This window comes from Syngnathus scovelli, chromosome 1 (genome assembly GCF_024217435.2).
Source record: "Syngnathus scovelli strain Florida chromosome 1, RoL_Ssco_1.2, whole genome shotgun sequence".
Lineage (NCBI taxonomy): Eukaryota > Metazoa > Chordata > Actinopteri > Syngnathiformes > Syngnathidae > Syngnathus > Syngnathus scovelli.
The window spans coordinates 16,262,525-16,288,471 of record NC_090847.1 but is presented as its reverse complement, the minus strand read 5'-3'; the positions used below and the strand labels follow the sequence as shown (position 1 = coordinate 16,288,471).

The 25,947-nt window shown below is 41.4% G+C and overlaps 4 protein-coding genes across 7 annotated transcripts in view; 2 read left to right on the top strand and 2 right to left on the bottom strand.

The window, feature by feature from the left end:
* Positions 1–4,778: 4,778 nt before the first annotated feature.
* ids (iduronate 2-sulfatase) lies at positions 4,779–11,624 on the bottom strand. Its single transcript, XM_049741416.2, has 13 exons — positions 11,405–11,624; positions 11,074–11,210; positions 10,808–10,985; positions 10,591–10,679; positions 9,998–10,198; positions 8,958–9,128; positions 8,756–8,882; positions 8,265–8,435; positions 7,917–8,023; positions 6,609–6,722; positions 5,319–5,429; positions 5,071–5,193; positions 4,779–4,994 (listed from the first exon to the last, which is right to left on the bottom strand). The coding sequence occupies exons 1-13, from the start codon at positions 11,469–11,471 to the stop codon at positions 4,926–4,928; spliced, it is 1,665 nt and encodes a 554-aa protein (XP_049597373.1). The 5' UTR covers positions 11,472–11,624; the 3' UTR covers positions 4,779–4,925.
* A 106-nt stretch (positions 11,625–11,730) lies between these two features.
* On the top strand, positions 11,731–14,019 carry dcps (decapping enzyme, scavenger). 2 transcript variants are annotated; one of them, XM_049741440.2, is made up of 6 exons: positions 11,731–11,830; positions 12,634–12,784; positions 12,861–13,006; positions 13,077–13,190; positions 13,340–13,450; positions 13,511–14,019. In XM_049741440.2, exons 1-6 carry the CDS (start codon positions 11,822–11,824, stop codon positions 13,775–13,777), a joined length of 798 nt encoding a protein of 265 aa, XP_049597397.1. In that variant the 5' UTR covers positions 11,731–11,821; the 3' UTR covers positions 13,778–14,019. The 2 variants fall into 2 exon arrangements, with proteins under 2 accessions (XP_049597397.1, XP_049597388.1); XM_049741431.2 differs by lacking the exon at positions 11,731–11,830 and adding an exon at positions 12,006–12,289.
* A 915-nt stretch (positions 14,020–14,934) lies between these two features.
* Positions 14,935–19,467, bottom strand: LOC125981387 (uncharacterized). Its single transcript, XM_049741451.2, has 8 exons — positions 19,287–19,467; positions 17,470–17,615; positions 17,163–17,275; positions 16,917–17,050; positions 15,978–16,069; positions 15,692–15,777; positions 15,413–15,599; positions 14,935–15,324 (listed from the first exon to the last, which is right to left on the bottom strand). Exons 1-8 carry the CDS (start codon positions 19,345–19,347, stop codon positions 15,178–15,180), a joined length of 966 nt encoding a protein of 321 aa, XP_049597408.1. The 5' UTR covers positions 19,348–19,467; the 3' UTR covers positions 14,935–15,177.
* Positions 19,468–22,038: 2,571 nt separating this feature from the next.
* Positions 22,039–25,947, top strand: part of zgc:66433 (uncharacterized protein LOC321250 homolog) — a 36,369-nt gene continuing 32,460 nt past the window's right edge. Inside the window, exon 1 of one of the 3 annotated variants that reach the window (XM_049733711.1) lies at positions 22,039–22,167. In XM_049733711.1, the coding sequence (XP_049589668.1) occupies positions 22,103–22,167 (65 nt within the window). In that variant the 5' untranslated portion in view covers positions 22,039–22,102. The remainder of the gene's footprint in view (positions 22,168–25,947) is intronic. The other 2 variants (XM_049733740.1, XM_049733718.1) reach the window with 2 other exon arrangements.

The window sequence follows — 25,947 nt, the reverse complement described above, 5'->3', positions numbered from 1 at the left end:
TTAAACTGCCAGAAACTAGTCAAAGTCAAAATGGCGCCTTGTTTACATCCAGTGTAATAAAACAACCAAGTACTTTTTTTTGTTGGCTTTTTCTAAAAATCTGCCTGCGAGTGGGCTCTTACCTTTTTAGCCCAAAGACATCTAACAATGGGGCTGATGTACATAATAACCACCCCCAACTCCACTTTCTCCACCTCTGATCAAGCTGAAAGACAGCGGAAACACCCGCATACCACATGGATGTGACGCCCCTGTGCACATGTTGCATTTATTTTCCAGTCATTACTTACACACTGTAAAGTAGCACATGATGTTTAAAAAAATGTGCGAGTTATACACAGTCAAGTTTAACAAGTGGAGAAAATGTGACTTTGACAGTTATAAAACTTATTAGGCCTTCCTTTTTTGGCACACTAAAGTGTGATGCCAAAAGCAATGTGGTGCCTTGGATTGATGCACGGTGACACACTGGTTAGCTCGTCGCCCGACGGCTGCTGGGATGGGCTCCAGCACGACAAACGGTCCAGCGAATGGATGGATGGTTCAGAGCATTTTAGTAGTTCATAAACTAGTAGTAGTTTATGAATGCCGATCGCTCATATTACTTTTTCCAGTTTCTTCCCAGCACTTTTATGTATGTTATATAGTATATCGATCCATCCATTGTGTGACCTGCTTGTCCTTAGGTGGGTTGCAGGGGTGCTGGAGTCTATCCCAGCTGACTATGGGCAGTAGGGGGACATCCTGAACTGGTTGCCAGTGGCAGGGCACAGACGAGCAACCATTCGCACTCGTACTTTCAATCCGTCTACCATGTTTTTAGCATATGGGAGCAACCCGGAGTTCCCCGAAGAACCCAACATAGCCACGGGGGAAACATGCAAACTCCACACAGGAAGGCTGGCGTCATAATCAAACACTGTGAGACTGACATGCTATTTAACCAGTGCACCTCTGTATATATGTATATAGAATACACCATAGTAATTTTTGCTATTATCAAAATACTACTATTATTGTCTATAGATGGCAGCCCCCTCAAAAAACCTAAATATTTATGAATGGATAGTATGGATGGTTGAAAGTTAAAAAAAAATCTTCATAAATGATTTAGTTATCACACTTACAAAGCAGTGCCATTTTTGGGACAAAATCACATAAGTCATCTTTCAGAAAATCAGTCATTGTCAAAAAAAAAATGGGCATGCAAAAATAATTCTATTATGACTATTTGATCTATTTAAGGCTCTAATGTCATATGAAACCTTGCCATTTTTCTTTTTTTTTTAAATGCGGATACAGAATAGGTCGTTTTTCTTTATTGTGCATTTTTGGACCTTTACTGCCTATTTGGAAGAAAAAGAAAAAATATATATACATGTATGGATAGGACTGATGACAACATTTTGAGTAAAAAAAAATATTCATAAATGACTGAGTTATCACCTTTCAAATGCAGTGACATTTGCTGGGCAAAATTAAATTAAATTAAATTAACACCCATAGGCCTAATGGTCTAGTGACAGTCAGTAGCCTGATTTTGAGATAAGTGAGCATGCCTTTTCACTTGAAAAGTGAAGGCAGCAAGACCTCCCAACAAGCAGCAACTACCAAGATTCAGATACACGCTTCGGTTTAAAACGAAAAAATGTGTAGTGGAAAAAAATTGTATGGAAGGAAAGTTCATGTAAAACACAAATCGAAACCCTGAACTCTCACAACGCACTAGCACAAATGAAATTTACAGCTACCAGTGTATACACTGTCAATAAAAAAAAACAAGCTAATGGATATCTTTTTCTTTTTTTTTTTACATTTATTCAAATACTAGCTTCCTTTCCAGTGAATGTTCAATTCATTGGATTTATCACGTGTTAGCAATAGAATGTATTTACGAATGAAAATAAGAAGCCCATATATGGAGAAGGAAAGCAAAGCCAAGAAAGAAAACTCAATATAAGAGGGACTCGATATAGTCAAAGCCATAAATTTTAAGTTGTGAAGCGTATTCGTAAAGTTTGCATGTATCATTGTGAACATTTGCTCACCCCAATGATTTGCAATCTCATATCCAATCAACAGATCAAGCATGTCTCATGAGGACTGTGTCGTTGAATTTTATGCAGAGATCCACTTCTTTCCCTTTGTGATCATTAAACTTTCAAGATTTATGTATCAATGCAAATTTTTAAGATTTGTGCAGACTGCTTTAATGACTTTTGTGTCTTGTCTGTGCCATTAAACGGAGCCAATGTATTTTTGAATCATATCACTAATTATTTTACTGACTGGTTAAGAGACGAGATACAGCCTGGACATAGTATGCATACAGTATATTTGTAACATCTTCCTTTTGATTAAACACATAAAATCAATCTGCTTTTATGGCGGACAACAGAAATCTGGGAAAAATTACGAATGTTGAGAGGGGAAAACTCTGAGGACGCTTATATTATTAAATGAAACAAGGTCTTTAAAGGATTAATTGATTCTCAATAATTAGAGTAATATGATAAATGATTATGCAATTAATTGAACCTCAAACACGTAGACGGGCTTTTCATCTTGACAGTGGCTTCTTTTTTGGACGACAGCCATAAAAGTTTATATAAAATAAATCCAGCAATTGTCTGATATTTTCAGTTAATTTATTTGTTGATACAGCAACTCTCAGTCTGATGTGAATAGTTAATTAAATATTGCACAATAAAAAGCTCTGACTCATTCCACAAAGGTGAAATTAATAGTCTATGGAGGAAAGCAATTACAAAGCAAAAGTAGCAGTTTTAAAGTGTATTGGACATTTTCCTAGACACCAAAAAAATTGAAGTTTTCTGGGACTTGTATGGAAAATTAGCTTGTGGTTCTCAATTGTCACACACAAATGCACATATGCAGTTGAGACCAACCTCAGGCCCGAGACAGCTGAGCTAAGCTTTTTCACACACACTCCATCCCTCTAATGTAATTATGTATGTCACCAATGTTAACAGAAAGGCAGGGTGACCTGTCAGGCTATGGGCCCATACTGGTAATGTGATTAGCAGTGTATGAATCATAATGAGAGTATGACAAAGACAAAGTGGCTGGAGGAGGAGAGGCAGCGACATGTCACACGGAGAATAAAAAGGAGGCAGCAGGTAAACACTAACGTAATTGTCATTACATCAATGTGATCGTGGTAAGAGATCACTGCATAGGATAAATATAGATTGGATAAAACCACTGAGGCACATTTACAGGATGACACAAGACAGGCACAACCGCAGTGACCCGTTGCTTTATATTCAGACAAATATATGAAACTGAAGCTGAACTGCTGAAATGAAAACCGCAAATTTACGAGGCAAGATGCTCCTAAAATGTGAGGATCAATCTGGCTCTGACTGTGACTGCAGTCTTGTACAGCATGGATTCTAGTTTTCCTTGTGGAGGTAGCACAAAGCTGCAAAATTACATTTGTCAAATTGTGAACATGCAAAAATAGAACAGAGACATCCCTAAGCATAATTATGACCCCAACCATGTCAACATTTCCAAGCAAACAAGTACCTTTTGCACTGTCGGAAGCTAATGTTACCTCGAGATTATCTGCTCATCCCACAATACTTAATGTGCTGCTGCTGCTTACATTTGGGGCTTTGATGTCGTGTTCTTGCACTTTGTGTTTTTTGTTGTTTTGTAATCATATCCAGACTGCAAATGATTTAAACCTAATTCTAAAGTAATCCTTTTGAGCATTTGGAATGATAGACAAGACAAACAATAGTTTAATATTAAAAATGGCTCAAATAAGTTCTTGCACTTGTTCAGTTTTGTGTCATCCTGAATGGTCTATTTTATGCTTTGTACTAAAAAAGAAAAATACTCGTTTTGTGTCAAACCACTTGTTGCTGGATTAAGACAATGGACCTTTAGTGCATACTTTGAGAAATGTATTATGGAAATTTTATTTTGTCAATATTTAAAATAGCACATTCAAGTTAGCAAGTTTGCCTGACAGTTTCAGCTCAGGCCATCCTGTGTGGCGTTTGCTTTAACTGTGGGTTTTCCTGCTTCTACCCACATTCCAAAAACAGCCATGATAGGTTAAGTGAAGCACACAATTGTGTCTGTGTGCCTTCACTGCCTTAGGTTTTGACCACTCCAGGGTGTAGCCCACCATCTAAAGTTAGCAGGAATAGCTCACCCATGACCCGGTGAGTGCAAGGCATGTGGAATGTGGCTGCTTGTGTATAGCTTGGCAAAACCTCTCAACTGAAAGCCTATGCGGGATGATTGATCACAAAGTAGGATTTTAAGACTATTTGATTAGATGACTTTAAAGTGCTAAATGAACACATGAACTTGGATTACTAAAACATCTTCCTCTTGCCATGTACTGTGGGGCAGTAGGAGGGATGACATGAAATTTTTTGTGCAACACTAAAACCCACCACAACCACACTGATTTTGTAGCCAGCAGACAGAATTTACTTCTGTTCACCTGAACTTTATCAAAGATGGCTGAACCACTCAGTGGCACCTCAAATTTACACACTTCCTGATGAGAAACACATCAGAATGGATCCTTTCTTCTGTCATGACAACCTTCTTTCATAATAAAATAAGCTTGCTAATGTAGTGACCCACAAGGGAGAGGCATTCACTAACAGCATGTTCCTTGTGGCTTAGTTCAAAGGGATAATAGATTTGAAAGGTTTGAAGGGGACTTGCTTGCTGCTTGTTCTGTAAACAATCAGCTTTGTGCTCAGAGTAAGCCACAACTCACCATCTCATTCAATGCATCTGCACACAAATTTATTCATTTGCTTGACAATTATCTAGCCATCCATGTGAACTGAGTATTTAAATAAATATACTTATAAATATGAGTGTTTCCCTTTTCTGGCTTTTATTGCACCTGTGCACTTAGCAGCCTGTCATCATGCTTTCTTTCTATTAGTCTTCAGTCCTGCTGTGAGGTCGAGGAGCTGCAGCTTCATTCTCGTATACTGGACAAAAAAGAAAGAGTCACACCAATGAAGCATCTAAATTAATGGAGTGGGGGGGGGGGGGAAGCAAACTTACAAGAGGCATGTTCTTCATCTTCATCATACTGTGCGGCCCACGGCGTTTATAGATGTTATCGTCCTCACCGGGGTCTTCTTCTATCACGTACAGCTCTCCAGCATGGACATCAGACGTATTGATCTTTAGGGATTGACGATTGTGACAAATGGCAACCACGTAAGACAGCCGATCAGTCATTCTCCAGAGGAGCTTTAAGAAAAATTGAGTTCATGTTGTGTGGTTATATGCGAAGAGTGAACTCCTACTTTATAGGTTTTGGGGTCAAAGCCTAGCCACAGGGTGAAGCGGAAGTTATAGGTGCGCACAGAGTAGCCCATCACCTTTATGTCTTTGAGGTCAGGGAGGTCCGAGTTCTCCTAATAGATAATGACATATTACACAATCAGACATCTGTACAGTGGACATTTCAGGACAAGCATCAGCAACAGCAGAATCACAGTCCAGTTTATGGCGCTGCATTGTACTGGAACAGACAGCAGCTTGAGCGTCAGACAAAACATGGGGGTGCATATATACGCGCACTCTTATAAAAGAGCGCGTTTCGCAGGGCACACAGCAGTCATACCTACAGGCAATTGGTGAGGTCAAATCGGCCTACCATGCAAGTTTTGAGGATATAGGAGGAAACTGGAGTACCCGGAGGAAATCCACACAGGCACGGGGAGAACATGTAAACCCCAGACAGAATAGCCAGCGACTGGAACAAACCTGCAACCTCTGCAACATGAGGCTGACAAGCTAACAAGTCAACCACCGTGCTGCCCCATATTGATTTAAAATTTTGCAGCCTCTGATGAGATGTGACGTCACCGGAACTGCTGTTTTGTTTATAAAGTAAGGTTCACGCTAGCCCTCTGACAGTTACTGACCAACTTGCTGGGGGAAATGGCAGTTGAGGCAAAAAACCCATTTCCTACTAAGAAATCCTACTTTCTAATAATATATTGCGGAGTCTTTCACGCAGTAACGACAGCCATCAAAGGGAATTTCATCACTTGCTGGATGCTGCCAGAGTGAGCAAAGTTCCGGTTACCTTTGCATTAACTAGGAAATTGAACCAGCGAATGGATTTGAAGTTGGACCAATTATCAGTCCAGAAAATGAAACGATGGTTAGAAGCCCACCCTGGGATCAATTGCTGGCCAGTGTATGGCGAGGGGAGATTAAAGTGTACATCCGGATATCCCAAATTGAGGTCTTGATGGTACATCAAACTGTAACCAGGGGGATTATTTTGGCAAAAACAATGTGGACACAAAAATGGGTCACACTAATATGTATCAAACTTTAAAACATTGCTCCTTTACCCATCAAGACCTCAGTGTAGGATCTCCAGATGTACACTTTAACCCCTCAAGCAACACCTAATTTAAATAATCTGCTCATCAGCAAGCTTTGTACAAACATGATGGCGTCCTGATCATTTCAATTAGGTGTTTTGTAAGAGGGACACATCTGAAACACTGGACGGGTGCCCCAAAGAACCAGAGTTGGTGACCCCTGGTTTAAAGCAACAATGATACTCATGATAGTACCTGTGGTGTATCAGCAGGCCGTGGATATTGGCTGAAAGCCACAGAATCTGGATCGATTGTTTTTTCACGGTCAAAGTCTTCTGCCAAGTTCCTTCCATCTGTACACAGCACCTCCTGAAAAAAGGAGAAACATCAAGGCGAACAATAAAACAAAATCTCATTATTAGGCATGCTTGCATCTTGGGTTTTTTGGGGGATCATTCTTGTAAACAACCCCTTATGAATAAACTACACCCACATGGTAGGGTAAGAGGTGGGACTGCACCATGGATTGACCAATTGGAAATTGAGCAGCTGACTTAAGGCAGCCAACCATTCACATATGGGCAATTTACAAGAGTCCAACGTTCTAAGACTGGACAGTCAAATACCCAAAGCCCAAACTACTGCACCACTGTGCCTCCCCTGATGCAACAATGTTCAGCCAAACTAAATAGTTTTGAGAGGTCATTAGGGCGAGTCTCTCCTCACCCTTAAAACCCTTCCTACCTCACTGATCTACTACACAAACCCCACCCCTCACCTTTGCACAGGCAGCTTCTGTTCCTCTATTTTAAGCCTACATTTCTGACCACGCAGAACCATAAACAGAACTTTGAGTTATTTCATTGCTCCCCATGCCTCTGGATCACACATGGCAACATTCACAATTGCACAGATCTAGACACCTTCAGAATCAGTGCTCAAAACCCAAGACTCGCCTTCAAATGCCATTTACCATTTTAAACACTATAGTTTTCCATGCTATGTAAAACATAGTTTAGCATTCTAAAAAGATAATGTACATTTATCATCATTATTTGGAGTGCTTAACCTAAAGTGTTGGCCCAAGTGGTGTTGCTAAGCAGCTTTGTAAGGCACTTAAGCACAGGGTGCCCAAGCCATCCAGCTGGTCACAGACTCATTTTAACAATTAATGCAACTAATCACACTACAGCACATGTATTTAACAATATTTTGAATCTGAATTAACATCAAGAAGAAAAGTGAAGACTGTTATGGCTGACTTCCATACATACTGGATGTTTTATTTAATTCTAATGTTATCAAGTCTTTGGTGATAGTATGATTGTTGTGGTTTGTCTTTATGTCCATAATGTATGAAATTGGGGAATGATCTCAGGAATATTATCCAAGTCTATTAATTTAGGAAGAGTACAGGCTCAATGTAGTTTTTTCCTTCATCTCAGCCCAAGTAGTTGGTACTAACATGGTTACATAGCTATACTAACATGGCACTTTGTTTTAATTGTTTTGTAGGGTAAAAAAAAAAATGTCTGGAATTATTTAAAACGTCATGATAAATACCTGGTGAGGAACTTCAGGACAGGAGTCAGGCATTTTCAGGCCAGCCAAGTAGCACACTGTTGGAAAAACAGCCACCAACTCCGCCACATTTTCTACGACTTTATCATCTTGAAAAGACACAAGTCAATAGTTTCAAGAATTTCAAATCGAAGAAGCTATTTCTAAAATCGATAGCACTCAAGATGTATAGAAAAAATAAAAATTCTGACAATGCCATAATCTAAAATTAAGCATTGTCTTTGTAAAGACAGATTTTTTTTTACGTGGCTTGTATATTAGCCCCATTAGAAGGGGGTCCATATAGCGTCAACAATCTAATTTGAAATTCAAAGTAAAGTGAGTTCTTACTCTTAAAACCGAACTCTGGTTGGCTAAAGACATCCAAAAATGGAAAGGTAGGTTCTTTCAGCCCACTTTGAGATACAGGAGGCTCAAGGTCATAAATGATAAGAGGGACACGTGTTGCCACACCAAAGTTGGAGTATTTTGCCCATTCACCATGCTCGCCTAGCGACCATCCTGAAACAAGAGCAAAAAGAACAAGGTGTCCAACAAATAGAATTTCCCATCTTAGCAGGTTATAATGAATTTGAATAGTATTATAGACTGTACTTTATGCATCAAGCTAGATTGAAAACTATTCCCCTAAAATAAAATATCATTACTGTTACAACACTGCCCTCTAGTGGCCTTCATTCAATTGAGGTACTTAAATAATGCTGATAAGCCAACATGCTGAATATACTCAAAAAAAATCTCCAGCAAAACCAATGATCCCAGCATGTTTTAACTACAACATCCCACACAAACCATTTCTCAAAACATTAGTCATGGCTAACCATGATCGGAGGTGAAAACCACTATCGTGCTCTGAGCCAGCCCCAGGGCATCAAGGGCACTGAGCAGCTGTCCAACCTGGGCATCCATGTAAGACACAGCGGCATAGTAGTGCTGGCGGATACGGAGCTAGAAGACAATGACATCTTGTTCAGAAAGAGAGACACAAGATCATGTTCAATGATTAAGTTCACAGATACATACTTGGAAGTCTTTAGGAATTGGTCCATACGGGAAGCTAATATTAAGTTTTTGGACATCGTCTCGCTTCCTAATGTCTGTCCAAGGGTTATATGCCACAGGGGGGAGGCGTTTCGGAACATCTGTGTCAGGGGCCAGAGGGATCTTCTCTATGGGATAGAGCTGCAGATACTCCTGGAATAAAACAGTACAGAATATTTTCATTATGTTACAATTACATTTTAGTCAAATCTTCACCAACAAAAACGTGTATCAGTATGACTCGTAAATGTAGATATTCTTTGCATTGTTTTGCTTTTGCTATCATGGTATGACACCTTGCCATCAGCAGAGTGTGGTTTTTCACATGTGGTAGCTCTACTTACGAAAGCCGACGCTTTTTTTTTTTGCATCTACTTCCAAACCAATTTGCGACATCTGAACCGACGCACACGCATTGAGTGATAGTCGGAAGCCATTACCAGCTTGTTTTCAATAAAAAAAACAAAAACATGAACACACTTGTGTTTGTCAATTTCTCTCTTTAGAAGCTAGGTTCCTTTTCTTTTATGGTTCAAGTTCTCACTCTCGATCTGCGCAAGGTGCAATGACCTCTCAGTCGGAAAACCCATGATTTGACCAACAAGCAATGAAGAGTATGTGAGCACATTGCAGGGATTATGTCAAAGCATATAATAATTTATTAGCCTGACTTTTTTGTGTATTCTTGGGGGTATTTTTAGCAAGTGTAGAAAATTAGAACAGGTTCCTCCCTTCCCAAGCAAAGTTATGAGGTCAAGAATAAAGTGACATATTTTTGTTTGTGTGTTTTACACAAAGTAATAAGGCAAAAACTAAGATTTTTGGGATAGTCCAGCACACATTTTCTTCCTATGGAAACCATTGCTTCTACAGGTGCCACCACCCACACGTTTTTAAGTTTTTGATCTGTGACAAGAAAATGACCTCTCTGTTGCAAGACTTTCAGAGGAGAGCGCAATAGTACTAAAACCATTGTGTGGTTGAAATCCCAAACAGTGGAACAACTTCATAGCATGCAGTACCTGCGGTATGCGGAAGGGAATGTGGGGTTTGTGAAAGCCCACAGCCAGGAAGAAAGGATTGCTATCTGTGGCTCGAGTCTTCAAAAGTCTCACTGCCTCTTCTACACTCTCCATGTCAGGCAGCGTTCCTCCAGGCTGCTCTGTGACATTCACTGCACACAGCAGGTTGGCATGAAGGCGACCGTCTTCTCCTTTACACATCTGAGAACAAAGTTTAGTGTCAATTTAATGCATGTACACTTCTTGCTTTCTGTAACACTGGTCAATCTCTGCTTTGTCTGGCCTGCAAATTTACCACAAACTTTGTCACTTTGATCAAAAGGAATTGCAAGTCAACAGGAGCTGAAAACCCGATGAACGCTTTCGATAGCATGATTAGCCTCACTTCAACTTTTGCTACTAATTTGCACACTACTACATCAGAAAATGTATATGGCAGATGTGGGGATAATGCCTGAAGGAGACAGAGTCAAAGTTGTCTGAACCACGTTTTAAAGAGCTAAATTGTTTAAGTGCTGTATGGTCTCAGCCAGGACAGCGTTACAATTGCACAGGTCTAGTACTGTACTATAAATCTTCATTTTTGGTTGTACCTTTTGTTTCTCAAATTTGAATGAAGCAGGGTGGTACGCAGGGATGGACCAGCTGTAAGGGTAGTCATCAGTGTAGTTTGAGGAGATGCCTGCAATCAAATACACCAGTCATTGTTCTCAATATTCAATTAGAAACTGGAATGATAAAGCAGGTTGTTCAAAAATGCAGAAATGACAAGAAAATGGGCAAATGCAGTATGTCAGGAATTCAATTTACCTGGGTGAAAAACTTTTCCCACAGACATGGTATCGTAACCATGTGATTTAAAATACTGTGGGAGAGTGGTGAAATTTCCAGCATGCACTCTCCAGTAGGATTTAAAATCATACAGCCTGGTTGTATCCGGTCTGCGACTTGTCAACATGGACGTTCGACTCGGTGCACAAACGGCTTGCTGCAAACACAAAAACATTCAAATATGCAAGCAAGCATCTGCAGTAGGCTACAGTCTAAAAAAAATTGAAATCCCGAGGTCAGCTAACCTGTGCAAATGCATTGACAAAAACATAGCTTTTGGATGCCAGTTGGTCAATGTTCGGCGATTTTACTGTCAAGTCTCCATAACAGCCCAAAGAAGTTCTCAGGTCGTCAGCAATGATGAAAAGAACATTTCGCCTGTCTGTGCAAAAGAACAAACATTGTTTAAACATAAAGTGAATTATTTCGAATGTTGAAAAAGGAAACAAACGCTGCATGGTTATTTTACAACTTAGTCAAGCGACAAAGTGGATAACAAGCAACTAATCATCATGAATCACTGCAAAATTAGATTAACATTATTTGCAAGATAACATGACAAACTTTGAGGGTTACCTTGTTTCCCAACGACAAGAATCACATGAAGGAATACGATGAGACATTTAAGCACAGTAATGCACATGTTGCTATGACGTCCAAATGACACTTTAGACAGCTACATGAAGTTCACGGCAAATATTTAGAATCTCGAATACACAGCTGCAGTCAGTGTGTGGCCACCTAACAGAGAATTACCACTCAACCTCATTGCAGGAATTTTCGATAAACATATATATACTCTTCGCTTCCGATTAGCGTCTGAATACTGTATTTTAATTGGACCACTCCGAAGTAACCCCGCCCATATATTTAGACGATTGCGTACGTATTCTCTTGGCTCAATAAAATGTCAATCACATTAACCATGTGCAGCTGCCAAGAGTTTATGCGCCCCGCCCCTCCCATACAACTTTGTAATGACGGACAGTTCTGATGAATCGAGTAAGTGAACGAAATGAGTCGAATCAAATGAATAAATAAATCATTGCAATCTGAATTGTATATATTTCTGGGTGAACAATAATACTTAACAGATTATAATGATAGATTTCCAATTGATTAAAAAACGAACTAGTAATTACAAAGAGACCGTGCACGCACGCTCGTACGCACGATTCTTCCAGTTTTGTTGTTAGTTCGAAGTGAGCGATCTTTCCATTATTAACTATCTTTGGCATTGCGGAAGTAGCGTCAAACATGGCGGACATTTCAACTAACCGTGAAAGTAATCCCGAAGCATTCGATGAATTTACTCAAAGAACCAAAAAGACAAAAACAAACCACGAAGATGGACAAGGAGAGAATGGAAGGGAATCGGAAAAAAATGTCCTGTCAGGTTTTCAAACTACTACCGTGTTGAGTGATTCTGCCACGGAGAAAACCATCTTCGTCCACGGAAAGGTAGATAATTAAACATCCAGCCTTTCATTTTCTGTAACATATGAATTTAATTTAATATATAGCTACTGAATTGGAATAGAAAGCGGTCATTCTTAACGTGTGGTTTTGGTTTTATTTGTAATCGAACGAGAGTGAGACGTTTTGGCTTTGAGCTCTAGTTTTGGTAGTTTACTAGTTACGTATTTAAGGTGGATTTTAAACAGTTCTCTAAAATTGTTTTATTTTTTGCAACGTAAGACGGGAGATTTTATGACTTGGAGTCAACCTGACATCAAGTTGTTTGGGGGGGGGGGGGGAGTATTATCTCCTTATATTTATGTTTGGGTTGTTCAATTGGTCATCAGCTTGCTGACCAGAATGCTGTAGTCATCCTGGAGAAGACTCCCATCAGAGAAGATGATCTGTCTGAAATATTTGATGCATCCACCCTGGAGTTAGATATGAGGAATGACATCTACTCCACCTACCGTCTCCGGTCTCCACCTCACCTTAATGGTACTGCTATGACAAATTTATAAATATCTGTGAAGAAGGATGGAAGCTGGATGACTTTTCGATTTGTGCCTTTTAGAGATGAAGGCGACTGTGGTGTGTCCAGCCACTGAGAAGCATGTGCAGAAATACCAGCGTCAGGAGAGCTTCTTGGTGGAGGAGACAACAGATGACTACCAGTCCATCACTCTTCCCTTCATCCAAAAGCAGAGTTTTAGTGTGCAGGTTAGTGAGCCAGACAAAGATAACGTTTAAATCCAGTGGTGATGGTCTTCACGTCACATTCACTCCCTAGTGGGTATACAACATCCTGGAGAAGAAGGCTGAGTCTGAGCGCATAGTGTTTGAAGATCCAGACCCAAAGCTTGGGTTTGTCCTCCTCCCGGATTTCAAATGGGATCAAAAACAGGTGAAACACGCATGATGCATCTTTTATCCAAATGAGTTACTGTTCATCCATTCCCTCTTCTTTGCAACCCCAGCCAGTGATCCAGACACATTCTGAAAATAATTAGCTGGTTGTTTCACATAATGAGTTGGTGTTGTATCCTTTTTCAGACTGATAATTTGTACCTGATTGCCATCACTCATCAGAGAAACATCAAAAGTCTGAGGGATCTGACATCAGAGCACATCCCACTCCTTCAAAACATTTTCCAGAAAGGAAAGGTGAGACACCACACCAACTTTATTGACGCACTTCAGCCATCTAATCGTGTGGCATTTTAGGAGGCCATCCAGCAGCACTTCAGCCTTCCAGGCAGCAAGCTGAGAGTCTACTTGCACTACCAGCCATCTTACTACCACCTTCATGTCCACTTCACCAAACTTGGCTACAATGCGCCGGGTTGTGGTGTGGAGCGAGCCCACCTCCTCACAGATGTCATCCAGAACCTTCAGTCAGACCCACACTACTACAAAACCAGAACTCTCTCGTTCCCCCTCCGGGCAGATGATGGATTGCTCGCTCAGTTTAAGGAAGCCGGGAAGTTATAATGCTCCAGCTGCAGATGAAAAGGTGCTTTTGAGTCTGTCATTGGTCGTTTGATTTGATTACGGCGAGACTCATTCCAAAGTCTTGACAGCAGTTGTGATTACATACTGTTAGCTCATAGGTGAATGTGTAGCTTTTATCTGAAAGTATTTGTTTTAATGTAGGAATTTTAGGGTGGATTGATCATGTGGTATAACCTAGATCATTCAATAAACAAACGGCTTTTGTGCCTGTTTTATACACAGTCTTTGTAGGTGTGTATCGTATACATTTATACTGATGCTGATTGCTGGTGATTTTTTTGGCACACAAATTCAAGCCTCATTCATGTATCTTTCTTTTCACCTCATGTACTGTATGCTCTGAAGATTGGAAATATGTATTTATTGAGAGCAAGTTTAATCATGTTCTTTTCAGAAGTCTCAAAGCAGGCTCACTGAAATCTCTCTAATTTTCTTTGTTAAATTACTGACACAAGAGCCACATGATAAAAAAATACATGTGTATATTGTTTGTGATTGTGACCTACGTGAAGTGTTTGCTGTCCACATTAGGACAACGTGATCAAGCTGAAGGGAGGTGCACGTAATCATGTGATTTTACATTAAGTCCTGCACCTTTGTCATCCCTGAGTTCAGCACCACTACGGGGGTTGGCGCTGTGACAATTGCATTAATTAGCCACTGAAGGGTGCTGCAACCTGCACAAATACCAAAGCCATCCCTAATCTTGCCGCTGGTTGACGTATTTTCCCCGATGAGAACAAATGAGTGGGGCTGGGAGTTGCGAAAGGTCAATCTGTGAGCCTCTAGATCAGGAGTGGGCATCCTTGCATGTTTTCTATGTCTGATGCAACACACGAGATCCTGACCATTTGCATCAGGTGTGTTGCAGAAGGAAGACATAAATCACGCAGGACACCGGCCCTCAAGGACCAGAATTGCCCACCCCTGCTTCAAATGTACCAAAAGCAGTTGGAATTCCACACTGACGCCATTGAGCGATGGACTGCAAAATGGCTTCTGGAACAGTATACAGAGCTGACAAACCAAGTGAATTGAGCGAACACCTTTATTCTGGTTTAAACACATTTTCATAGTCAGTTGAAAGACTAGATATTTAAATCATCACTTCAAAATAGTCAAAGAACTCATCAGAATTAATGTTTGTTTATACTTGTACTTTATTGTTCCACATAAGCATGCCAAGATGCTGCCATTTGGCCTCAACGCTGCGAAAATGTCATACTGTGAGATTATCTTGCACTGTTAGTCTAAAGTGAACAGAACTGAAGGTGGCGACCGCTAAAGAAACAATAAGGAAAAAAACACATCAGAATGGAGCCGATTGCCGTCGGCGTGAAGACGCCCAGACAGGAAGCGGCCCTCGGACGGCTGTGTGGTCACATCAGCCGGACGTGACTCTGCGTCACTTGCCACACCAACAGCCAGTTGATGGTTTGCAGGTCCTGAATTTGATAATCAAAGTCCTGCTGGCGCTCACCGTTGAAGGTCAACTGGAAAGCACCACTGCCACACTTGATGACAATCTAGACGGCGGAAGGCAGAGTATGGGTTACTTTCTACGGGTTTAGAATTTGGGTGACGATTGAACGCCAACTTAGCGACAGACGTCACCTCGAAGGCGAGTCCTGCTCCGAAAGGGCGTTGTTGGGGAAGGGTCCCGGTCAGCTTGCTGCCCCACTTGTAGCTGACTTTGGCGTTGACAGTGAAGCTTTTGGTGGCAAAGTCGAAGTTCAGATGCAGCGCCGTGCTGCCCGTCTTCTTGCCGCTGCTCTCACGCACCTCCAGGTTGATCACCAGACTGCAAGCACAAATGTCGTGTCGGCTGCTTTCTTTGGCTTTGTGTGTGTGTGTGTGGGGGGGGGGGGGGGGGGGGGGGGGGGGGATAATTACTTGGTTGCTCGAGGAGTGGATTGTCCCTTGATGATGAGTTTGCGGCCCACGCTGAGACCGCCCAAGACACCTTGGAAGCCGCCTGTCTGCGCACGGAGAAAGATGGCAACAAGTAGGCCATGCATTTTGGGGACAGCTCGGGTCCTTGGACAAACATTCCTCAGTGAGTCCAATTTACCAACGACGTTGGCAATCATTGATGTTACACTTGAAGGTGTTTCAAAAGGTTCACATGATTGCCACGGGAGCGTAAAAATGCTTTTGAGCATCCACAGCACTAACTCACCTTGCTGAATTTCATGGCGAGCTGGCACTCGCACGTCACATCCTGAGAAGAACACGACGCCCCATTGGTGGCGTTTGCGCACATGCCCAAGCCTAGAAGTAGATAAAATGCCAAATATTAAATACATTTAGGCAAAAAAGTGACTACACACAGGTTCTCGCTTTGCCAATTACAAAACCATGCAAACTTCAAAATGGGGGAGTCGACTCATGAATGTTGTTGTTTTTCATGTCCAATGACAGCCGAACCCCTCTTTAGTGACAAATTCAATTATTTTTCTCAAATTCAAGACATAAATGTATTTTACTGGTGCACAAAATGAGCCGTGCATGATCATCACCTTGTTCAAAGAACAAAACCAACACAGTGCATGAACTCACAACAAATTACATACCTGTAAATCAGTGTGCCTTTGCGAGACCAGTTCAGATATGAGTCATCACAAATCTACATGATAAATCAGGTGTGTTCGGACCTCCGCAGTGGAGGCTCTGCCGAACCCCTGAGACCGACTCACCGAAGCCCTACGGTTTGATCGAACCCAGGTTAAGAACCACTGGTCTAGACCAAAGCTGATCGTTGAAAATGCGTGGCTTTGATGGCGGTTGCAACGGAGGAGCCTGATGCCCTTCCCCATTTGGGCAGGAGGTAGCGGCATCGTTTGCACACAGGAAGTCTGCCTTGCCCGCTTGATCACACCTTTCGCTAGAGGAGGAACGCGTCTAGAGTGTCACATTGATACACAAGCTCGTGGCTGTGTTGCACAAACCTTTTTTATGAAAATCACGCTGCAAGTCAAAGGCTCTCAAAATTTGACATCCAATTTGGTCGTTAAAAAAAAAGGGACTTTTTTTCCTAAGTAAATATCACCCGCACCAAATAAATTTTCAGTGTCGTGACACGCTAATGCTGCAGCCACAAAACAAGGTGTGCACTCACTCCCTGGCAGCTTGCAGATGTAGCCCTGGTTAGCGTTACAGTCGTCGTCGTTCCAGCGACCACCAAAACTCCGCCGCATCTCACCGCAGTTCTCCAGTCCCTTGTGGTAGTCTGGCTGCATGGGTTCCCAGGCCCTGCAAGAGAGGAAATGCAAAGGTTTGAAACCAACTATTCCAGTCATGTTTGCAAGTCTTTTTTATGAATATTGAGGTATCGAGTTGAGTCATCATCATCAAGGACACTCACGAGTAGGAGAAAGGTGTTCCATCTGTCCACTGCCACACGCTGCTCCCAGGCGTCGCACGTCGCAGGCCAATCCAGTTTTCAGGGTCTTTCACTCTTCGCTGCGCCAGCCAGTCCTGCAAGAAAGGCAAAAATTGCGACAAAAGAAAAGGAGGCGCGAGTGAGTGAGTGAGTGAGTGAGTGAGTGAGTGAGTGAGTGAGTGAGTGAGTGAGTGAGTGAGTGAGTGAGTGAGTGAGTGAGTGAGTGAGTGAGTGAGTGAGTGAGTGAGTGAGTGAGTGAGTGAGTGAGTGAGTGAGTGAGTGACGTTACCCTCTCCTGTTGGTCCCTAATGCTCGCCAGGTGGCCTCCCTTGGACACACAATAGTCCTCAGCCTGGGTCCAGGACTTACTGTATGTTCCAAAGAAGTAACAGTGGTTGTTGTAGTCCTGCCATCCAGTCGGACACATGGGCACCCCTGGAAAAAGAACAAGAACCAGATGAGAGCCGTGCCAGCATCCAGCTGGTGTCACCTCTTGGCTTGCACATGTAGCAAGAAGAAAAGGTGTGGTGACTATACTTGTCCTGAGAACATGCTTTCATGAAATGATCCCTTATTTCAAACCTGTGCCTTTGAAGAGATTTTTTGATGGTTGTCACAGTTGAACTTTACAAATTTGATGGCGTATATAGGTCGTGCTTATTTAAATAGGGAAGTATCACCCTGAAATCCGCTGAGTCAAAAATCATAGAGACCCAGTTAGGTCGATTTACCTGTCCAATTTTCGACCCAGCAGTTTTACAAGTGTGCCGGGAAAAAAAACTTTCAATACCTCACTGATTCCAAAAATACAATACATTAGCTGACGTTTATACACGGTCTGCATAATCGTTAGGCAAGTGAGCATTTTGACGATAGTACAAGTTTCATGCGTATTTTCCAACTTTAGGTTGTTTATGCACAAACTTTGTCAATAAAGCAGATTCTAATTTAAACTTGAATGCCAATTGGTTTTAAGCATATCAGGTGACGTGTATTCATGTAATGCGGGAGGGTGCAGCCTAAGGAGGTCAACACCCTAAATCAAGGTGTGCATAATTATCAGGCAGTGTCGATTCCTCAGGCAAGATGGGCCAAAAAAGAGATTTAACCAACTCTGAAAAGTCAAAAATTGTGAAAAATCTTTCAGGGAGATGCAGCATTCTTGAAATTGCCAAGATATTGCGGCGTGATCACCGAACCATCAAACGTTTTGTTCCATATAGTCAACAGGGTCCCAAGAAACGTGTTGCGAAGAACAGACCTAAATTAACTGCCAAAAAACGTGAAGCCAACAGGAACCCGTTATCCTCCAGTGCTGTCATATTCCAGAACTGCAACCTACCGTGAGTGTCCAGAAGTACAAGGTGTTCTGTGCTCAGAGACATGGCCAAGGTAAGAAAAGCTGAAACCCAACCACCACTAAACAAGAGTTTGTTGAAACACCAAGACTGGGCCAGTGTCTGGGAGGCTGTGGTTGCTGCAGCATGGAAAGTTGATTGTCAGAAGATCAAGAAACTGACAGACTCCAAGAATGGAAGGCTTGTGGCTGATATTGAAAAAAAGGCTGGCTATATTGATCACTAATTTTCTTTTGTTTTTTTAAATGTCAGAATTTTTCATTTGTAAATTTTATGTTTATTTGTAAATTTTGAGTTTTATTATTCTCACTTAAACAGAATAATCAAGTGATGTGGGAACATTTTCGCTTTTCATTTAGTTGCACGTTCTGTACACAAATAGTTGCCCGATAATTATGCACACAGATTTTCTCCTTAGAAACCCAAAACCTCAGTTTTACTTTATGAAATGATCAGATCGAAGTTTATTAACATTTTGGATTAACTGCAGTTACTGTAGTTGTTCAATCATAAAGTTAATCCTCAAAAACTACCTAATAATTGTACACACGGTGTATTAAATTATACGGAAGATGATCCTGTCACTCCCGCCTCCCCCTCCTTTTTTTCTACACTGGCCCTAATCCTCCACCGTAAAGTTAAGTTAGATTCGACCAAAGCATAATAAATGCAATTCTGTCTGTCTGCACCTGATATATAAAAAGGGGGGCATTTCCGTCTTAATAGAATAAATTGAATAAATGCTCACCGACACAGGTGCGACGCAGTGCGAGGGCAATCAAGAACCAGGCAGCGAATGACAGAACCATGTTCGGGATGTGAGGACCCGCGCATGGACACAACTCAGTTGGAAACAAAGCAGCAGACCACTCGGAAAGATGCTAGTGCGTCGTCGACAAGTAGTCTGCACCTGCCCCATACCTGTCTGCACTTAATGCATGTGCAAGCCAGCTCCTCCCAAGTCACGCCCCCCCCCCCCCCACACACACACACACGCACACACGCACACACGAGCGCACGCGCACGCATGCACGCACCACGCCACACAGGATGCCGAGATGATGTTCTTCGCGCTTTGCGTGACCTTATACAAATTTAGTACACTATGTCCCCTCTCTGCATCCATTGCAGCCTGATCATTCTGGGAGGGGGATCCTCCTATCTGTGGTCTCCTCAACCTCCTCTTTCTCAACAGGTATTGTATCTGTGAATCTTGAGGATTTGAGTCTAGTAAATTGTGCTCCCAAAAATCAACACTTGGTGGCAGTGTTTCAGTCCAAATTAATTTAACAGCCATAGTGCAAATTAATTCAATGCAGTCATTGTGTACTTTACCATTATTCATTATCCGATGTGCGAGTGCGGATGGTTGTTCGTTTCTGTGTGCCCTTCGATTGGCTGACAACCAGTTCAGGGTGTCTCCTGCCTACTGCCCGATGATTGATGGGATACGCTCCAGCACCCCAGTGGGGTCAAGTGGTACAGAAAATGGATGGACGGACGGACGGACGGACGGATGGATGGATGGACGGATGGATGGACGGATGGATGGATGGATGGACGGATGGACGGACGGATGGATGGATGGATGGATGGATGGATGGATGGATGGATGGATGGATGGATGGATGGATGGATGGATGGATGGATGGATGGATGGATGGATGGATGGATGGATGAGAGGCTGAATGAAAACTTGTGGAATGATATTGAATGATTTGAAATAACAACGCAAGACATACAATGACTGGGAATGAGCTGAACATGTTGAAGTTGTAATGAGTAATTGGTCAAAAAATGTAGAAATTCCATAAGAAAAATAATGTAATCTCTTGTAGGTGTTGTAATGGAGAAAATGTTTGAAAGTCAGAATTTTTGGTAATCGGTAGGTGTAAGCTGAAAAGTTTAAAATTGAAATGGTTTGAATCAGTTACAAAACGTAGACATTACAATTTTTAATTTTTGGTGGGTATTTTAATAGGAGAAAATCGTGAATCTGTGTTATAAGTGATATAATCTAGGTATAAACTACACAGCATTACTAAAATTGAGAACATCACACAGAAGTTTTTGTTTGATCCGGTGCAAAAAGTATTTGACTTCTGTGAATGTGTTAGGGTTTACAGTGTAGGCATTCTTCAGGTTGTCAGTTTGCTTCATACCTACACTTTCCACTGAACTAAGCAATTTAAAGTTGGGAAACTCCACTATAACCGCTATCACAGCAGGTTAACGAAAGAGAGTCTTGTGGCAGACTTTAGGATCAGGCCTCTCACCCAGCAAGCTTGCAGTTAGGGCCGCGGCCACACTTGGGGTCCGACGAGGTCACGGATCTCTCACAGGGGTCGCCGCTGGGAGGATGAGGGTGTGGTGCTGACTGTGGAGTGTAGCTGTCCTGTGGGCTTTGTAAATTTTGACTTGGGTGTCACGGGGGCTGGCTCAGTGAAAGAGTATTCGTGTCTCAACTCTAAGTTTGTTTGATTCATCCTCAACCCTGGTGTCCATGTCGAAGTGTCCTCAAGCAAGACACTGAACCTCAATTTGCTCCCAGTGGACCTGGCAGTGGGCTCTATGTAAATCTAACTGGTGATTATTTTATTTTTAATCCGTATCGGACATTTTCAAACAGGTGCTTTTACAAGGCATATTTCCCCTGAATTTTCTGACATGTTACAAACCAACACATTAACTGAATCATTTGTTTGTGCATTTTATGCACTCTATTTGAAGCCTTGTCCTGTTCTTGAAAAATAAATTCATTTAACAATTGTGAAATAATTTAAATTTTTTTTAACAAATTATTTAAGAAAAAGTGGTAGTCGTAGCTCAAAACTGAAAAGCGATTGGCTCGGTATATCGGCGAATCACACTCCTGGTCCTATGGCACAAAATACTGATCGGAACACCCCTAGCAGGGTTATCAGACTTCAGAAAATGATACATTTCCACCAGAAAAAACATTTCCACCAGAAAAAGATTATTTATTTTAAACCAAGCTAAAACAGCCATCTATCCTTTTCCCGTACCACTTATTCTTTCGGTTTTAAAGTAATTTGCCCTATGACCTGCCTTGTGACGACGTGTGTGCCTTCAATGCCTTTAAGTGTCGCTGTGGACCCCAATGGTCAAGCTGTCAATTGAATTTTTAGAGCGTGTCATCAATTGAATCTTTGGAACACCGAAAATATATATATTTTTTTAGAAACTCAGAACTGCAAAATATACTGCAAGTTGATTGCCATAGCCATACTGCATGCACTAAAGTGAAGAAACACTATTTTAATAGTTAAATTACGTTGTGCCATGTCCAGCTTTTATTTAAAATTTACCTTTGTTACTGTCGATTTGGAAATGTTTATTAATCATACCGCGTTCAATCTCTTTTCAAGCAGTTTTGGAGAGATAATGTGCTCATCCTATAACGTAGTAAATGTACTTAGAAACGTCATTTACTTTTTAGTATTTTCTATTTTCCGAGGCGGCTTTGAACGCATCGTGGTAGAACCGAGGAAGCTGGGCAGGACTGAGACAAATAATCCAATCATTAGTCCACCAACAGCGCTGATGTCTTGGTTTCACTCCCTGAGAGATGACTTCACTCTGAGGCCGTTTGAGATCCAGGAAACACCGTAAGTGCTTTTTGTTTTCATAAACCTGAAACACACCAACTTTGGCTCTTATGTGCGAGAGCAACTTTGACTTTGGTTTGGCGCAGATGACGAATTTGTTGGCTGCGGGGAGTAGTGATCGGTGATCGATATATGCGGTCCATAAATTTGTTGAAATTAGTATTTCAATCTGGGACGGTGACATTTCATCCAAAGCTACTTGTGTTTCTCTGCAGATCATTCATTTTCACTTTTAAGCGTTTTTGTCCTATGAACATTCCCAATTAACAGTGCGTGATTTATTTAAAGGCTGCTTTGCAGGGTTGTAGTTTAGAATTACTTGGCCCCGTGCGAGGTAGAATTCTAATCTGTCAATTTTATGACGGCATCTTGTCACATAGTTTAATTCCGTTTCTCCATGGCACAACAGTATGAGAGAGTACGGTGACCGTGTTTGACATAGAGACAAATCAAGGGCGCTGCAGATTAACCAGTTATCTTTAACTGCGATGGAACGACTGTAATCCTAAACACAGAGATTCTGGTGCACACGCCTGTTGGTCTGTGCGTGCGCGTGCACGTGGATATGTACGTACGTGAACGGGCGTGAAATACACTGGCCCATATAAGGAAATAATAATTTAATTCTATCTCCCACTAGTACCTTTTTTGTCCGTATAGTAGTACAATTCACCACATTAATAGACTATGACTGGGGTGCACTAGTTAAACGACTTTGACTCATTGTTAACTTTTCCCCCCATTACTGATTTCCACTACTGTAGGGCATTTCTGCATACCAATAGGATGGTGTAGCATGTGGATGTTGACTAGTTTTTCTCCACTTGTAACATGTAGTCGGTCTTTAGTGTAACCAAATAATTCGACCTGCACTATTGCGCAACTTGTAGACATATTTTTGCTCCCTCTAGCGAGTGAAACTGTGTCACTTGTAACAACAAAGCCGATGCTTGTAGGTGAACGATTTAGTACACTAGTCAGATGTTTAATGAATTCTTCAATAGCTTATTGTAGGCCCTTCAATTAATTGTGATATTGAGTATGTCCCAGAGTTCTAAATTGATTTCTGGGCCAGATACTTCACTCAAAAACTGGCCCACATCTCGATTGACCGAGTCAAGACAGTGCCTGCTTTGCCACTCTTGGGCCATGTTCTGTTCACATGCCTTATGGCAGTGCCGACTGAATGCCATCTGTGCCAGCTTCATGCCAAATATGGGTCAAATGTCTTTGCTATGTGGGATGTGTTTAACTATTTTGGATAGGTTATGTCCATTTAAAAGCTTCAGAGCTGTTAATCTAACTGATAGGCTTGGTGTGCAAAAGTACGTGTGTGTTTGCGTGTTTGTGCGTGTGTGGGTGTTTGGTTGTGGCCGGACGTGCCACTCTCAGGCATCCTGATTAGAGAAGCCTGATCAGGTCATCCCTCACTCGGTCATCAGACAAACCATGTGAGAGTGTGTACAAAGATGTCATGTTCAGTTCTCTATCGTGATAGTACTTCAGTAGACAATCCAATGCTTGTTGTAACTCACTGTGACAGGTACACTATGTCGCCATGGAAAAGCTAATTAGTTTCACCATTGATTGTCCCTCCATGATCACACTGTTAGAGCTGCCCACACATGGAATAATTGTTTTTTGAAACAAAAGGCATCTATTTATACAAAGCAATTTAGCAACACATGAGACATGTGACATAGGCCTCAGATGGACGGTCAATGTAAATCAATTTACAAAGTTTGTGTGTATATTTGGTAGCTGTGCCACACAGTGGGATGATTTAAAAACTATAACCCAATACATATAGTTTGGTGTAATAGTATTTATGAATGAAATGCGCCACGTTTAAGACCAACTGGCAACCAACATGAAGCTCATGGGCATCAAGTAGCCCCCCCAAGGGCCATAGAATCTCTCCGCTGTGAAGCAAAGGTGGTAACCACAACTTCACTGTACAGCTTGGAATCCTGAATATTAAATGCATTTTTGAGTAAAACATCTTAAGTTAAAGCCTATTTTTCGATCTCATATTGTTTTAATTTGAATATATTGTTGTAGTGTATACAGGCAAACTCATAAATGTGTCATTTTCTGAAAACCTCTGCCACCAACTCCCTTAAGAGTTTCAGTGTCCTAAACCTTCCTTCACAATTTCAAACAACGGCTTACAACTTGGAATTCTCCAATGTTGGGTTTAATGGTCGGTCATTTATGAATAGTATAATTTTGACCCATTTTGGAGTTTGCCGTGACGTTGTCACCATACAGACATTCTAAGATGGAACAGTATTGATCAATTTTATAAGGTTTCAGTTTCAGACCATGAGTTTAGTTTACGTCAACCGGCGGCCCTCTAGTGGTCTGTATTAGTATTGCAGGGGGTCCGGAAAATTGGAAATGGAAAATAATTGCAACATTTTTGAAAATAAAATTGATTTATTATATAGACTTGATTTATTTTCCAGCTACATTTGCTCATCCGAATTATGTCAAATGTTGCTGAGATTCCCAAGATAGACATACAGATGCAAATAAATAGCCTGTATGGGTCTATCCTCCTTTGGTGAAAAATAAAATAATATTTAGCCAAAACAGTGGGCCCTGAGTTGCCTCTTGATTATAATGGTGGTCCCTTGGACCATGACAGAAAAAAAATATAATCTGCACACAGAAAGGATATTTTTAGTTCCAGGTAACAATTTATACAGATACATTTGATTTTATGTGGATTTTAATCCAAAAATGGCAATCATTAAAAAAAGGGAAAAAGAAAAAGAAACTAATTTTACTCATCAGATAATTCAACTTCACATGGGACCTCAAAGCCAGGAATGTAAAGTTGTGCCAAGTTTTTTGTTCTTTTTTTTTTTTTTTTACACGAGCATCATGCAAACCCTTTTAAGGGGAAAGTATGTTGGTAAATTTGGGGAAACAACAGCGCTGTGAATGGTTAGTCTACAAATGTTAGGGAAAAAAGATTTTTGTAGAGCTACATGAACGTGATCCAAATCATAGAAACCCTAATGGAGAAGATGTCGTAATTCCACCGCATGCATGGACACACACACACACACACGTTCTTGATGTAGAATTAATGAAGATTGTTGTGTTTTTAGTACAGCATAAATCTCAGCTTGGGATGGCGAAGAAGAAAAAGATGATCTTAGGTGGAGGAGTGCTTTCTATGTGAAAACAGACTCGCACAGCATGGAGGGTGGCAAACTGAGGGCAGGAGTATGATTATAGGGTTATTTACATTACAGCAACGAGCTACACCAAAAATCAGTGAGTGTTTGACTAAGAGAGAGAGAGAGCGAGAGAGAAGATGGCTTCCAGATGTGAAGTGGAATTCAGGGCGCCAGAGAGCAGCGACGGCGGCGACTCCTCCTCCGCACATGAAGAAGATACAAAATGAGATCTGAAGAGAGGATGGGTGGAGAGAAGTCACACAATAAATAAGACGGAAGAGATGATGTCAAAAAAGCAGCATGGAAAATCTTCCGTGGAAGGTTTCTAACAAAGCTGTAACAAAATTCACTTAGTTGGGTAGGTCAGGCAAGGCCAAACTGAATGCCACGGCTTTCAGATTTGCATACATGAGTCATTTTGAAAAAAGAAAAATTGGAATGGGCATGATATTCATTTGTCAATAATGATGTTAAGTAGGATTATCAGGCCAGCGTATATCCACACAGACCTCCACAATGACATAACTATTCCCGGCAGCAATCTGCTCAGTGTGACACTGGCAATCAATAAGAATAGAAACAAAAATAA